General features: G+C 31.7%; 1 protein-coding gene across 3 annotated transcripts in view; it reads right to left on the minus strand.

Moving 5' to 3' along the window:
- SEMA3D (semaphorin 3D) overlaps positions 1–15,834 on the minus strand; it is a 232,191-nt gene that overhangs the window by 91,437 nt on the left and 124,920 nt on the right. For all 3 annotated transcript variants that reach the window (XM_074268536.1, XM_074268537.1, XM_074268538.1), the window contains 2 exons: positions 9,331–9,393; positions 3,506–3,625 (listed from right to left, as the gene is read on the minus strand). In XM_074268536.1, the coding sequence (XP_074124637.1) occupies positions 3,506–3,625; positions 9,331–9,393 (183 nt within the window). The remainder of the gene's footprint in view (positions 1–3,505; positions 3,626–9,330; positions 9,394–15,834) is intronic.

Genomic DNA, 15,834 nt, shown 5'->3' on the forward strand with positions numbered 1-15,834 from the left:
ATTAGTGTCCCAGTTTTCCCAGATCCCCTCCAATATTTATCATTGTCTTTTCCTGTCATCTTAGCCAATCTAAGAGATGTAATGTGGTACCTCGAATTGTTTTAATTTGCATTTCTCTAATCAATAGTGATTTAGAGCATTTTTTCATATGACTATAGATGGCTTTAATTTCATCATGTAAAAATTGTTCATATCCGTTGGTCATTTATCAATTGGGGCATGACTTGTATACTTATAAATTAAATACAGTTCTTTATATATTTTAGAAATGAGACCTTTTTCAGAAACTCTAGTTGTAAATTTTTTCCCAGATTTGTACTTCCCTTTTTTGTCAGCCCAGATCTTAAAGGCTTCTACAAGCCAACATCAGTGCTTGAGGCCTAAAATCTCTATTACATTTCCTCTGATACTGATTATCAGTATCAATTTGGGCAAGTCACTGAACCTACTACAAACTCAATATCTTTATTTTAACTAGCAAACATATTAAAATATTCTTTGGGAGGATGAGGAGCAGTGAGATGATACAATGGATAGAGCACTGGGCCTGGAAGAAGAAAGACCTGAGCTAAATTTTGCCTCACTAGCTGTATGGTTGTAGGCAAGTCACTTAGTCCTGATCTTCCTCAGTTCCTTCTCTGTAAAATGGGGACACATTGGAAAAGGAAATGACAAACTGCTCTAGTATCTTTACCAATAAATGAATCTCATGGAGATCTGGACACAACTGAATAACTGAGCAAGAAATAGGAGGATCTAGAGATGAGTTGTTATCTATAGAAATAAAAAGTATTCCCATATCAAGGATATCACAGATCCATTGAGGAATTTAAGTTAAAAAAAAAAGTAGGCAGAAGCAGTAAGACTAGCAAAAAATTAAGAAAATTAGGGGAAAGGTTAGGATACAGACTGGGAGCACAATGTTTTATAGGAGAGAACTTTTCATATTGGTAGCAAAGGAGAAAATGGGAGAAACTCCTGCATTCTGGAAAACAGCCATGTATAAAATGTGGCAAGAGGAAGGAGAGGTACCAGAGCTGAGACTGTATTACCTAATATTACAACAGTAGTACTACTTTCCTGCGACACTGAGGAACATATCACAGAGATGGTATTTCTATCACACTAACAACAGTATCCAATTGGTTGATTATGAGGCATTCTTTTCCCCTTCCATAGGAAAATGTTTTTGATTTTATGATAAAGAGAAAAATATTTTTTATTTTAAAAAGGCAGCTAGGTAGCATAATAGGTAAAATTATGGACTTGGAATCAGGAATATCTGAGTTCAAATACTGTTTCAGACATTTAGTTGTGCAACACTGGGCAAGACACTTAGCAAATGGGAATAATAACAACACCGATCTTATAGAGTTGTGGGGATCAAAAGAGATACATGTAAAGCACTTTGAAAAACTTAAAAATTTATGTAAATGTTGGCTATTATTATTATTATTATTATTATTATTAAAGTGATTTTATAAACAACTTTGTTATACTAAAATTTTAGTTGTATTTATATTCCCTTTGAGGAAAATTATTCTCTTATGCCTGTGTTTCAAATACTTAGCTAAAAGTAAAAAGTAGTAACATCAGTATAATTTAATATTTTATTTTAGGAATTCATTAATATTGATCAGATACAATATATGTATCTTATACAAAGGTCTGGGGATAATTTCTCATAAAAGTGTTTGAGTCTTCTACCAAAACTGTCAAAAGAGTACCAGAGTCCTCTGAGCAGCTCAATACTCCAAGGACTCATTACTACTTGTTCACTCATAATTCTCTTATTCAAAAAACTTGTAGTTTTGACTGCCTTGGGGTCTTTTGACAGTCCCAAACTTAAGTAATTAGCTCCACCTAAATTTCCTCTCAGCAGCTCTGATTTTAGGTGCTGCAGAAGAGTATTTGCCTTTCTCAGCAGATTGTAAGCATTTGGCCTTTGGCCTCCAGCCTCAAAACACACCTAACCTGTGGAGCTATGCAATATAATTACACATTCTGCTATGAATTACTGCTTAGGTTTTACACTTCATCAAAGAGAGCCAAGAGAACTTAATGCCAGAAGCACAGAAAGATGGATTCAATGGCTCCTTTTCCCACCAGTTTTCTTTTAGGGTTTAATGGAGTAATTATCCATGTTGATTTTCTTCAGACACTTGAGTCTGGGCTACTTAATTCTACTGATTTGGGCATGATATGGGAATAAAGACAATAGATTGGGTCTCTTTACAAGTCAGTTACCTTTTCACATGCAAAAAACACCTCCATTAATAATTATAAAACATATTAGACTAAGTGATTATGTGGGTTCTAGTAACTTTATAGCACTAAAAACAAAACAAAACAAAAAACAAACAAACAAACAAAAAAACAAAACTGTGTACTTTTTTTTTCTGGGTAATATGAAGGGGCTGAACTTGATAACTTCTAAGGTGGATGATTCCTAAGTCTAAAATTCTAAATTGGTACTACTTATAAATCATTGATGAAATGAAGCATATTCCATGATGCTGTGTTCTTACTAATATCACTCTAGCTCATAAGAGCCAGGTGAAAAAAATAATGGATCAACTGTAAAGGATTATTATCATAACAACTCAAGGTACACCTTCTATGATATTAACTTAGTAATATACCAGAATCACATAACTTCCAAAATGAGAAAGAACTTTGAGATACTTTTGTCCATTTATTTAATTTGAATTATTATTTAAATTGAAGGTAGAGAAGATTGTGTCACATGACCAAGGTGACAAGAGCAAGTTAATGGAAGCACCACGTTGTAAAATACTGAATCAATATTATATTACTCTCTGCTATATGTACTTATGTCTTCATAAATATAGATGTTTAATAACTAAGAGTACAGCTAGATGGTACAATGGTACAGTTGGAACTGGAGTCAAAAAGAGTCATCTTTCTGAGTTCAAATCTGGCCTTGCATATTTACTGGCTATATGACCCTATACAAATCATTTAAACTGTTTTTCCTCAGTTTCCACAGCTGTAAAATGAGATGAAGAAGGAAATAGCAGACTATTTTAGAATCTCTTCTTTAAAAAAATCTCCAAATGAGGTGACAGAATGAGACATGAATCAACAACAACAACAAAGACCTAAGACCATTACATTTCATATGGTATGAGATGTTAATCAAAGGCCAAAACAGCAGTAATTCATTATAAGATCTATTTAAAAGACAATGTTAGAGTCAGGAAGGGTGCAGAAAGAAAAGATAAATGACAGAAAACCATGAATTATTAATTTTGTGAGTCTCATAATATAAAATATAGAAAAATAGAGTATAGAAAAAATCAAAATTAGAATATAGAAAAATAGAGACTCATCAAGTTACAAGCACATATAAAAGGAGAAAATACATATTATTATATGTTTTAGAAGCTATTTCTTGATATAAAGTACTACTTATCTCACCTAGAAAAGCTTAGGGATTTTTTAAATAACAAAATTATGTACTTCATTGAGTTCAATCACATACCTCTTTGTGGGTTCCAAGATCAATATATCCACATATTGGGTGAAAGGCTCCAGTCCCACATACATAAACATGAGTTCTGTTGTAAGACTGAAGTACTCGGATGAAATTTGCACATTCTGTCTATTGGGCATAAAACAGAAAAGTATTAACACAAAAACATAATGAGAAATGTCCTCCTCACCAACTGTTCCCAAGATACTTTAAAAAATAAATGTATTTGTAATCTAATAAATGTTATGAAACATCAAGAAATATTTATGTTTAATAGTATTTGCAATCATATCATATCAAAATTCACAAAAGACATAAACTATTGTTAACATAGGAAACAAGTATGTAAATAATTGCTTATATAAGATAATAAAAGGCATATGATAGATTTTTTAAAAAAGAAATTGATAGATTAACAAAAAACAAAAAAATTTGTTCACTACAAAATCCCACTTAAGTGAGGCCTCTAGAATCCTACCATGATAGCAAAATAGCTTTTTTCAAATAACATGAAGATACATTGCCAGTGTAAATGGCCAAAAGGAAAACAAAGAAAACAATACGTAATTTTGAACATCTAAGTGAGCCAGACAGTTTTTAGGGAGGTAGAAAACATCAGAGTTCAGAGTGAGAAGGCAGGTCTGGGTCAGAGATACAACTAAAATCCAAGACTTCCTACCTTTAAAGCTAGGCTTCTAAGCAAGATACAATGCTGCTTTTGTTAATTCTCTTAGTGAAGTTTTTTCTGCTAGGGCATCATATTTTTAATTTTATAATCCAAGCCAAAGAGGAAACAAAATTAATTCTGAAATGTAAGGAAATTATATACTCGGATTGTGACTTTAGAACTTTCTGATTTTACGCAAATGTTTGAATTTTATATCATAGAATTCTAATGTCTAGTTGGGTACAGTTACCTATATTTGATTTCAAGAAAGTAGGTTTAGTTCTGCCTTTCATAATACCTGGATTAATAAATGTTGTTGATTGATTTAAGAAATCCCTGAAGAGGAAGACAATCCAGAACTGGATTCAGCTTTTGCTTCCAACATTTTCTCCCACCATTTCATAACATGAATCTTCCTCTTCATCTGGTCTAGAAAACTGACTGTCTCCTCCTATACTAGTTGTCCTTTGGGTGGTCCAGAAATCCCTGGCACCCTTACAGTACAGCTCTGCAAGGTCAAAACTATTTTCATTATAATACTGTGGCATTTTCATTTCTAATATAGTACATTCTGGTACTACATTAACCCACAAAAACAAAAACTTGGTGAAAGAGAGGGGTCCTCATTAATTTTTAAGTGTGTAAAAGGGGTCCTGAGACCAAAAGGTTTGAGAGCTATTGTTCTAAAAAAAAAAACAAAACAAAACAAAAAAAAACAGTGCCTGTGGTTGCCTCTGCCCCTTTGCTCATGTTGCTATACTTTGAAAAATATCTTGCTCTTCCCCTCTCTTTAACACATCATTTGTCTCCTGAGACCCCCATTTTGAATCCCAACTCTTCTGAGATCATTCCTGACCACTAACTGACTTCACTCTCTCCCTTTTATAAGATTTACTGACTCTGTTATTCATGTATTTAAATATTACAAAGGCTCTTAAAAGGCAGAAGAGATTCCATTTTTTTTTTTGAGATTAACTTCGATATTTTACTTAATAGAGATTTTAAGCAACTCACACCAAGTCACACATATAGGAGGCAATGAAAATAACATTAAGGAAAAAAAAACGATCTTAAAATCAAAAGACTTAAGTCTGATTCCCATATTGGAGAATACTCCTTGGTTTAAATCTCATTTCAAATTCTTAGCAGCTTTGTGGTACTGTGTAGGTTATTTATCTTCTCTCAGACGGTTTCCTCATATGTAAAACTGGGTTAACTGAGAACCAACTCAGAAGATTGTTGTAAGACCAAAGTGAGATAATATTTATAGTCCTAAATCCCTTAGTCTTAATTCTTTGGGATATCCTATATAAATATCATCTACTATTATAGATTAGTTGTGTGGAAAGTCCTTTGTTTTGTTTTTGTTTTTGTTTTTTGTTTCAATTTTCTCATCTGTTAAATAGCCGTAGAAATAATAAGCGGATGTTGTGAAGAAAGTCTTTGTAAAAGTTTTAAAAATGTATATTAATTTCTGGCCAAACTGAGACTAGAACCAAGTTGCATATCTCTCAGTGTAGTCTTTGTTTCTCCACAGAGTATTTTCTCCATCATTAATTAGCCTGTGATTTTAAGAAAGAGAGAGAAAGAGGGCAGCTAGGTGGTACAATGAATAAAGTGAAAGGTTTGGAATCAAGAAAACCTGAGTTCACCTATGACCTCAGATGCTTACTAGCTGTATCTGCCTAGGCAAATCATTTAAGTATATGCCTCAGTTTCCTCATTTGTAAAATGAGGTGGAGAAGGAAATGGCTACTACGCCAGTATCTCTTAAGGGGTTACAGGAGAGTCAGGTGTGACTGGAAAACAACTTCACAGCAATTATTGGGAGAGACAATCAGTGGGAAAAGCTTGATGTTTACTACCTGTGTGACCTTGTACAAGTCAGCTTCCCTAGTTTCTTCATCTCTAAAAAGAGCTAGTTGGATTAGATGGTCTCTGAAACCACTTCCAGTTAGAAAGTTTTGACCCTAAGGATTTAGGCTAAATAACAACCTTTAAAAATTTATTATTTAATCTTTTTCATGTATATTTATTTCCCAAACTAAACCTTAATATCTTTGACAGTTTACTCTTCTTTGTATTCCCAATAGTGCTTTACATCTTATGATCATTAGTAATACATATTTATTGACTGAAAGAAGAAATGAAAAATAAGATTTGACAGTCTCTTAAGCCAAGTTTCCAGACTTCTTAAACATCTGGAAAATCTAATTAAATTGTTGAAGGTTGTTATTCAATCTGTATTGTTTCTTTCCTATTATATCTATATATGCTTCTTTACATCCTCATTATCTTAACAATTCATCCTTTTTTAATTTTCCTATTCCTAAGAATTGATACATCTTTGCCCTTCATAATATCTTTTTATGAATCATATTCCTTTCTGTTTATTTGTTAAAAGCAACAGCTTGCCTTCCAGGACTTTGGGGTCTGCTGGGTCTCTTGCTTTCCAAAGTGACTGACCACAGTGACAGTACAAAGTTTCTCAGTGCCCTTTCTGTTTGTAATTTCTTAAAGACACTATTGCCTCTAAATAAATAACTTTTTAAGTCCATCTTGATCTTAACCTTGTTTCCGACCCATTTGCAACTTCTAGGCTTTATGTTTTAACTTAACTCCTTCTCTGGTGTGGTCCTTGATTTTTATCTTCCATTACTTTCCCTTACTAAACATCATGAAGATTTTGAAGATGCTAAACAATGAGATCTATAGACAAGAATAAAGATAAAATATTGATTAAAAATCCACTAATGTTTCAAACACTTGCTCTTGTATTAATATAACATTATTCAATCACTTGGATACAAATTAATCAATGGCAGCTGATTGCAATATTTTTGAATCTGAACTTTATCAAATGAATGCAATAGTTAGGGAATAATTATAGCTAAAATAAGAGAGATGTACAATTTGGGGTGAAATAAGTTGTACTGATCAAGAAATTGATAGTAATATTTTTATTGGATCCTAAATTTAGGACTGAGACTTTAGAGATCATGTAGTCAAAAGATTTCATTTTTAAAATGAAGATATAGAGACCCAGACAGGAGATGTGACTAGCATACTTAGAGTTCAGAAGACTGGGTGACAGGAAAGTTTTAACAGTGAAAAGAAAAAGGTAGAGAGGGTCATATAGAGTTGGAAATGACTGAACAACAAAGGAAATTTCTGATTGTAAATGCAGATTAGCACCTAATTTCTGAATGTGAATACAGATGAGCACCTATGATCTGATAAAGAGATGCTGTCAGTCACAGAACAAACATTTATTAAGTTATTACTGTGTGTTAGGCACTACACTAGAGTTCTGGGTTATAAAGACAAAACATGTCCCTTGCCCTCAAGATGCTAATTTTCTAAAGGCTGAGAAAACACACAAAAATTTGTACATACAAGACATATACATATAGTGTAAATGGAAGCTAATCTCAGTGGGGTTACACTAGGGGTGAGGATGAGAAAGACTCCCTGAATCAGAGGTTTAGTCTTGATGGAAGCCAGGGAAGCCAAAAGATGAAGATGAGGAGAGAAAGGGTTCTAGAAATTAGGGAAAGCCAGAAAAAGGCATAAATTTGAGAGATGGAGTGTTCTATGTGATGCAAGATGACTAGCCTCTTTGGTTCAAAATGTACATGAAAGAAAACAAAGTATAAGGAATGTGGAAAAATGGGAAAATTTCAGGTTGTGAAGAATTTTTAAAACAAAATAGATTTCCTTTTTGATTAAACACAGGTTTAATAATAAAAGAGAGTCACTACATTTTAATGACTATGTGGGGATGAGGAATGGTGAAGAGAGGAGATGGCATGTTTAGAACTGTGCTTTAGGGAAATCATGACAACTGAGTGAAAACAGATTGTTGGAGGGAAAAACTTGAGGAAGGAAGACCAACTAGCAGGCTCTGGCAATAATCCAGATCTGTGAGGTGATTAGGGCCAACACCAGAGTGATGGCAGTAGGAATAAAGAAAAATGACCAAGTATGAGATGTTGTGAAAGTAGAAAAGATAAGACTCAGTGGTAATAGTTCAGACATGTTAATGAATGTGAGTTAGTCAAAGATAAGATTGAGATTGTAGTTCTTTAACTGTATGAATGGATGGCCCAAACAAAATGTTTCAGTTGGAAGTCCTTCCAAATCTACAAATTCAAAAGGTCTATTATTTTATTAATATAGGTTTTTGCTATCCTCCCCTAGTTTAATATCTAAAATTTCATAAATTGCTTTGGTGAAAACAATTCATCACCTATTGCATAGCATTCTGCTAAGAAGCTTTTCCAAATTTTGCTAGCCTCATATGAATAGAACGACATTATATTTCATTACCTGGCTTCAAATCTATTGGTCTTAGTTTCTCATCTATAAAAATAAGCTGGAGAAGGAAATAGCAAATCATCCTAATATCTTTTCCAAGAAAACTCATAATCATTAAGAGAATAATAGATACTACTTCAGAGCATTGCTGTGAAGATCAAATGAAATAATAAATGTAAAATACTTTGTAAACCTTCCAGTGATACATAAATGTTGGCTGTTATTATTATCTAGAAAATGACAATAATAATACTTTATCTATTTAAAGGCCAAATGGGCATTGAATCAGATAATCTCCTTTAGGTTAAGGTCTTCTGAATGGAAGAACTATGATTTTTTTTTTTTTATTTTGTTACTTAGGAATTTGCTTCATATCATGTTTTTATTTATTATTTCATTAAATTTCAACCTAGTTCAGACATTCATAAAATACTAATTTTTAGTGATAAAATTAACTAATTTAGATCAAGGTGGATAGTTAGTACGTGGACATGGAATGAGTTAGTCTAGCTTCAGATATCTCCTATCTGTGTTGTCTTGGGCAAATCATTTCATCTCAGTTCCATTCTATATAAAATAAGAAAGTTGGATTAATGACCTTTCAAGTTCCTTCAAATTTAAATCTATGATCCTATGAGTTATGATCCTACAATAAAAATAACAAACAATTTCAGGGAACCTCTTTTGTGTTATTTATAAATGCTATTGTTGTAATTTCCAGGAATTATTTTAGAATAATATTTTATTTAGATTTTTGACAGGATAGAAGTAACTTATAAACAACTTTTTAGAAGCTGACTAATTTCTCTTCAATGCTCACTCTATTAAAGAAAAAAGAAATCATACTCACATAAGGATCTTTTCCAGCTAATTTACATAATTCCACCCTTTCTTTTGCTGCAGGCCAGTAAATCTGTAAAATATTTAAAGATATGTTAAAAGCAGAAATTCTGAAATATTAATCAATCTTGTTTGTGTGACTATACAATTGAATGCTAATATTATATCTGAACTGGGTTTTAATTTTTACATCATACTTAGTATTGTTTCTAGAAGCAACCTAGTTCTGCCATATGTCTATTTATTCACTCTTTAAATTCCTCTAATAATCTTTAATGATTAGCAAATATTTAGAATGTTGTATGTTACATTAGGATAAAAGGAATGTCTTATGCTTTGGTATATAACTGGTGCAGAAGAGGAAAGTGAATCCTTCATCAGTTTTTTTCAAAGTTTACACAGAAGGAGAACATATGAGTTAGCAATATACACAACCACAACTCTCACAGATATATAAACGAATGCAGAAAAAATACTAAAAAGTGGAAAAAGTTCACATGCAAAGGAAAATAATTGCTTAAGTCAATAGACTAGTACACAGATATTTAGAAAATATTACAGGCAAAGATTCTAAGTTTTTGATGAGTTCATAGCCTGTTTTTACTTAGGTTTCAAAGCCTTATGATTATCCAAAAGTTTTTTCATTTTGTTAGTGTTCAGCAGCTTTTAAAAAATGAGAATTTCTCAATCAAAGTACTTCATTAGGTTTAAAAGAATGATCACTGTTGGGATATAAGCAACAAGAAACTAGAAAAAGAAAGTTTGGGGGTGTATAATTATATGTTTATACATTATATGTGAATTTTGGATTTATTTTTTTTATCTAAATCTATCAGCAGAATTAGCAACAAATAAATCTCAGACAATCAAATTACTTCATTAAGTTTCAAAGGAATGATCACCACTGGCATATAAGCAAGAAGAAACCAGAAAAAGAAAACTTTAGGTTATATGTCTGTACCCTTTATATTAGTTTCTAACTTATTTTTGATTTACATCTCTCAGTAGGGTTAACAGCAAATAATTCTTTCTATGAGAAAAAAGAAATAATGTCCAGAGGAAATATCGTAAAGGAAAATTTAAAAGCCTTTAGCTAAAAATAATTTAAGCCTCTTCTTAGTTTATGTCATTATCCCTGTAGTGGGATTTTAGCTTTTTAAAGTTTCACAATAAAAAAAAAAAATAAGAATAGTTCTATAGTATTCAAGGTTATTCCCTATATCAGATAAATGGTATGGAATCATTTTCCAGAGAAAATATTAGTTGAATTAAAGACACTAATTTATACCACATTTTTGCAACCCACTAAGTTACAATTACAGTCATTGTGGTTGAATCAGCAACAAGCTCAAGAGATGAGCTAATCTCAAAAAGAGTATGTATAAATACTCAAAAATTATCATATTAATCCAGATCTTGCCTAATCATTGCATTTGGCAGTATTAAGATGATAATATTCCAGAAAAAAATTACCTCCTTCCATCTTATCTCTACACACTTTCCCAAATTTTTATTGCTGTTTTTGGTTAGTATGTTCACTGGACAGTTTTTAAAAAATCCCTTTTAATATTTTCTTACATTTAAAGAATATCACTTTCCCCCAGAAAATAAAATTGTTTCATATATCTCTTTCATTCCAATCTATTTACCAAAGTCAAGTATTAATTCCACTAGATAGACTGAAAAATAATTGAAACTAAAAACATAAACATTTCACTGATTTTACTTCCAAGACTATCCAATTAATTCGACAAAGTCCAACATTTTAGGTTCTGGGTTTAATCCTAATCTAAAACAGAGAAAGCAATCACATTTCTGAAACAGGGTCAGATTGCTGAAGGAATCTTCATCTTTATTTTCTGTGATGAATTTCTGTTTCGATTAATAGTACAAGAAATGTCCATGTTAAGGATGGGGTGGGAATAGGCAATATCTAAAATGAAGACAGCTTAAACCAGCAGTTAAAGTTAAAGATTAAATGAAAACTGATCTTAATGTCTTGGATAACAGTACTATAGAAATGTCTCACCAGAGGAGACAACAATGATAGTAAAACTAATCTATGAGGAACAATTTTTTAATTAAGAAAAACCTAAAATACCTACAAAATTAATAAGCTTCTTAAAATAGTTTCTAAGTCTAATATCAAAATTTCAAATCTGGCACAAAAGTGGCTAGATAATCTTAGGTCCCGTTTAGTTTTAAATCTATAAACCCATCATCCTAAATTTATACAAAGAATTCCCCAGGAAGTTGTATAATAATAAAATCAGGGCCTATATTGGTTTCTCTCCTCATGAAGTCATCACATTAGTAATTAATATAATCTACAACTTACCTCTAATTTTTCCCTGATAATTTCCCCAAAACAACAACAAAAAAAATTAGGATTCACACAAAAATATACAAATATTTAATAATTGCTTAAAAAGTGAGTTTTGTTCATTTTTTTAAAGTCTTGTGACAAATCACTGACTTGTAGTAGTGGTAGAAGCTTCCCCTAATCCTAACCATTTGAAAATATTCATAAAGCTCATTAATTGGGGAATGGCTGAATAAATTATGGTATATGAAAGTAATAGAATATTATTGTTCTATAAAAATGATGAAAAAGCTAATTTTAGAATGGCAAGATTTGCACAAACTGATGCTCAGAGAAAGAAGCAGAATCAGGAATATGCTGTATACAGTAACAGAAAGAATGTGTGGTTCAGTGATTCAAAGTAATCTAATAGACTCTGGACAGAAAATGCCATCTGCATTCAGAAAAAAAAAAAGAACTAAAGAGACTGAATTTAAACTAACACATGCTTTGTTCATGTCTTTTGTTTTTGTTTTTGTCTTTTTATCTCTCTCATTGTTTTTCCCTTTTGCTCTGATCTTTTGGTCCCAACATGATTCATAAAGCAATGTGTTCTAAAATAAATAAACAAAACAAATAAATAAATAGCCACACTAAATAAATAAGTAAACAAATAAAAACACTCATGAAATTCCAAATTTTTTTAAAAAGAAACTATTAGGTGGGCAAAATAAAAGTGATGAAGGGATTAATGCAATAAATTAACTGATTGAATGCTTAAAATAACCAAAGAGCTAATTGCAGAACCATTAAACACTTTTTCTCCTCCTACTATATACCATTTACCCTATTTTTCAGAATGTTCCATCTTTGGCTAGATTCGGTCAATTTAGTTTCAGGGTCCATATTGTCAAGACTTAGGAAACTACATGCTTGGAATGAAAGACCTCTTTTCCTCTTCCCTCTAAGTTTCATGAGGTTAGGGCTATGTTTTACTTAATCCTTATATCCCCTCAAATGCCTAGCATAATTTTCTTTACACAGACACATAGCAAATACTTATGAAAACCTAAATTATCAATAAAAATTAAATATTTTATCAAAAAAGTTTTCCTAACTTTTCATTTTGGGAACCAATATTACTTATATAAATTATCACCACTTTTGTTTGTTTATTTTAAATGAAGCAAAAATGACTTGGACATTTAAGATAAGGATTCACTAAGCTTATATAAGTGGCTATTTTAATATAAAAACTGACAAAACTCACATCATAGAAGATAATTATCTTTTTAGGCTGAAAATATTTACTTTGTTTTATGAGTTGTCATGAGTAAGGAATTTATTACCAAGTGACCAGCATATATTGACCCTCAGTCCTTTCAGTAATAAGCCAGGCTAGTCCTCAGAGCTGGCTTAGGTTCTTTTTCTGGCTAGCTTAATGGAATCTTGTAGGCTTTTGTCCTGTTGGCACAGCCTCTAACACCCTAGAATGATTTCCACACCATAATGAAGCATCAGAGTAGGATTTTGTGAGGAAGGGGGAAAAATAATTGTAGTAGGGCCAAAAATGAAAAGAAAGACATTATTGATACACTGATATGTGGCTATCTGTCACTCAATTGTTAGCATGTGATTCCTGTTTTTTCTACCCCTCTGTGATAAGCAAAACAGTGAAGGAAATAGAATCCACCTAGGTCAGCTTAGAGAAGAAAACAAAACATGTCTACACTTTCATAACGATTTTCCTTTTCCATAAGAAATGCACTGCGTGTATATGTGTGTGTGTGTGTGTGTGTGTGTGTGTGTGTGTGTGTGTGTGCAAGAAAGAAAGATAGATCAGAGAGAGAACAGAGAGAAAAAAAAGAACAGAGACAGAGAAAGAGCGAATGTTAATCTAAAACTTCACCCATGGAAAAAGAACTAATTGCCTTATCCTTTGTATTTAGTGATCATGACATCATAGTTTCATGATATAGGAAAAAGAGCTCTAATTCTGCAGTCAGAGAACTTCGGTTGAATTCTACCTCTGATGTTTATTATCTATGTAAACATGGACAAATGATTTAATCTAGGCCACAATTGCCTCATCTTCAAAATAAGAGTTAGATTAAATGAATACTGAGGATACTTCTAGATCTTCCTTTATGACATTATGAACAATATGTTTTCATTATCATTTTAAAAAATTACTTAATGTTCTCATGATCAGTTTTACATTGAAAAATGTTGACTTTAAAAAGAATTAGAAAACTTTAAAAGCTAATTTAAAGAAGTCAATCCATTTTTAAAAATAAGAGAACATTAAAATAGCAATTTTTTTTTTCCTTTTGAGTATTATGTCATGGCTTCTTATGCAAAATAGCAAAGTAAAAATAATTAGTTTTATCCAAATATTCCATATCAATTCATTAGAAACTGTTACTTCATAAGTAAGCTCATGTTGCAATAGTTGTTTATTTTGTATTTTCATGTCTATGTTCCATGTTAATTTGACTGTCCCACAGACATCAAAAGCAAAATATTAATGATTTTTCAAGAAGTTATTAGTTTAATTTATAATGCCACATAATATCTATATTATCATTTAGTAAAGAAAACAATTTCCCCAAATTTAATTATTTAAAGTTATTCTATTTAGGGAAACTTTCAAATAAAGATAAGACCATAAAAATCAAGCCAAAGAAACTCTAATTATATGTACAATTTGTTCCATTCCTGAAAAAGTAATCTAATCGAACCCACTTAACAAGTGTGGGGTCAATAGAATTTCCTCTGGCCTAATTTGGAGATGCCAAGTCTGTACTTTTGTGTTGTGTTATGTGGCTGTTGTTTTTGTTTTTAAATAATGGAAAGAATTACAAACTATTCAGGAAAACCAAAGAAATTCATCTTGTATCATATACACAATTATTGCTATTTTTTTTAAATTGGTATTTGCTCTTCATTCTTGAAGAAAACCATAACATCACATTACATACTCGTGAACTGGATTTAAGTGAGGGAGTGCTGTGCAAGGTCAACTACCTCACTTTCCCTTTTCAGAACCATCTGGTCCAATGAATGACCATGGAAATGGCACAATTCTTTAAAAAAAAAAAAATCCCTTGGAGTTCAATATTTTGAAGGTTCAAGAAAAATGAAAAAGTTGAGGTTATGGCTAAGCTTAGTTAAGGACCTGGTAATGAGTAAATTAGAGGCTCTCTGAGGAGAGAAGTATCCTATATTTTAGAAGAGGGAAGGGAAGGAGACCTGAATGTGGCAAGAAAGCAATACGGAAATGCATGAAATTCACTAAAGGATAAAACAGACACAATGCATAATTTTTCTTACAGTTGGCTTTGGTGGAATATTTTTTTAGTTTCAATTTAAGAAGAACCCATAGAGCAATAAACAGAAGTTGCTTCAATTGACAGGATAACAACATCAGAAAGACCTTTAAGGATTTTAGAATATTAAAGGAAGCCCTCCGGGCTAGTGAATTTTTCCTTAATAAATTGTACAACTCACTAGAGCAGGCAGCAAGATTTATTTTACTCTCCCCCAGTGCCTAGCACAATGATTTGCAAATAACAGGTTTTTTAGAAACATGATGAATTAAAAGGAACTTTTACCTTAGACAAATTGGTCAATTTACTGAATATTGAACCTACTAGAGGTATGTCCACTTTCAAATCTCAAGTTATTATTTTCCCATTTTCCTCCAATCTATATAATTTTTTACCCATTCTAGAAAAACTAACACAATTCTCACTTCTTTCAATTTCTTGGAAAAATATTGTTTAGTTATTTCAATTATTACCCCATTTGGAGTTTTCTTGGTAAAAAGACTGAAGTGATTTGCATTTTCCTTCTCTAGTTCATTTTACAGATGAAGAAGCTGAGGAAAAAAGTGACTTGCTCAGGGTCACACAGTGTCTGCCAATCACATTTGAACTCAGGTCTTCCTTACTATAAGTCTGAGTCTCCATTCATTGTGCCAAGTAAGCCTTTTCTGAGCTCTCCATTATTTTTTGGTTCTTGTTTTGTTAATTATCTTTTAATGATGTGCCATAATCTCAAACTACAAGTTCTTTAAAGGAAAAGACTATGTCTCCATTTGCTATGATATTATATGAATTATAATAATAATAATAATAATAATAATAATAATAATAATAATAATAATAATATATAATCCTTGGCATCCATTACATGAAAGGGCTCAAATAA

This window comes from Sminthopsis crassicaudata, chromosome 5 (assembly GCF_048593235.1).
Source record: "Sminthopsis crassicaudata isolate SCR6 chromosome 5, ASM4859323v1, whole genome shotgun sequence".
NCBI classification, from domain to species: domain Eukaryota; kingdom Metazoa; phylum Chordata; class Mammalia; order Dasyuromorphia; family Dasyuridae; genus Sminthopsis; species Sminthopsis crassicaudata.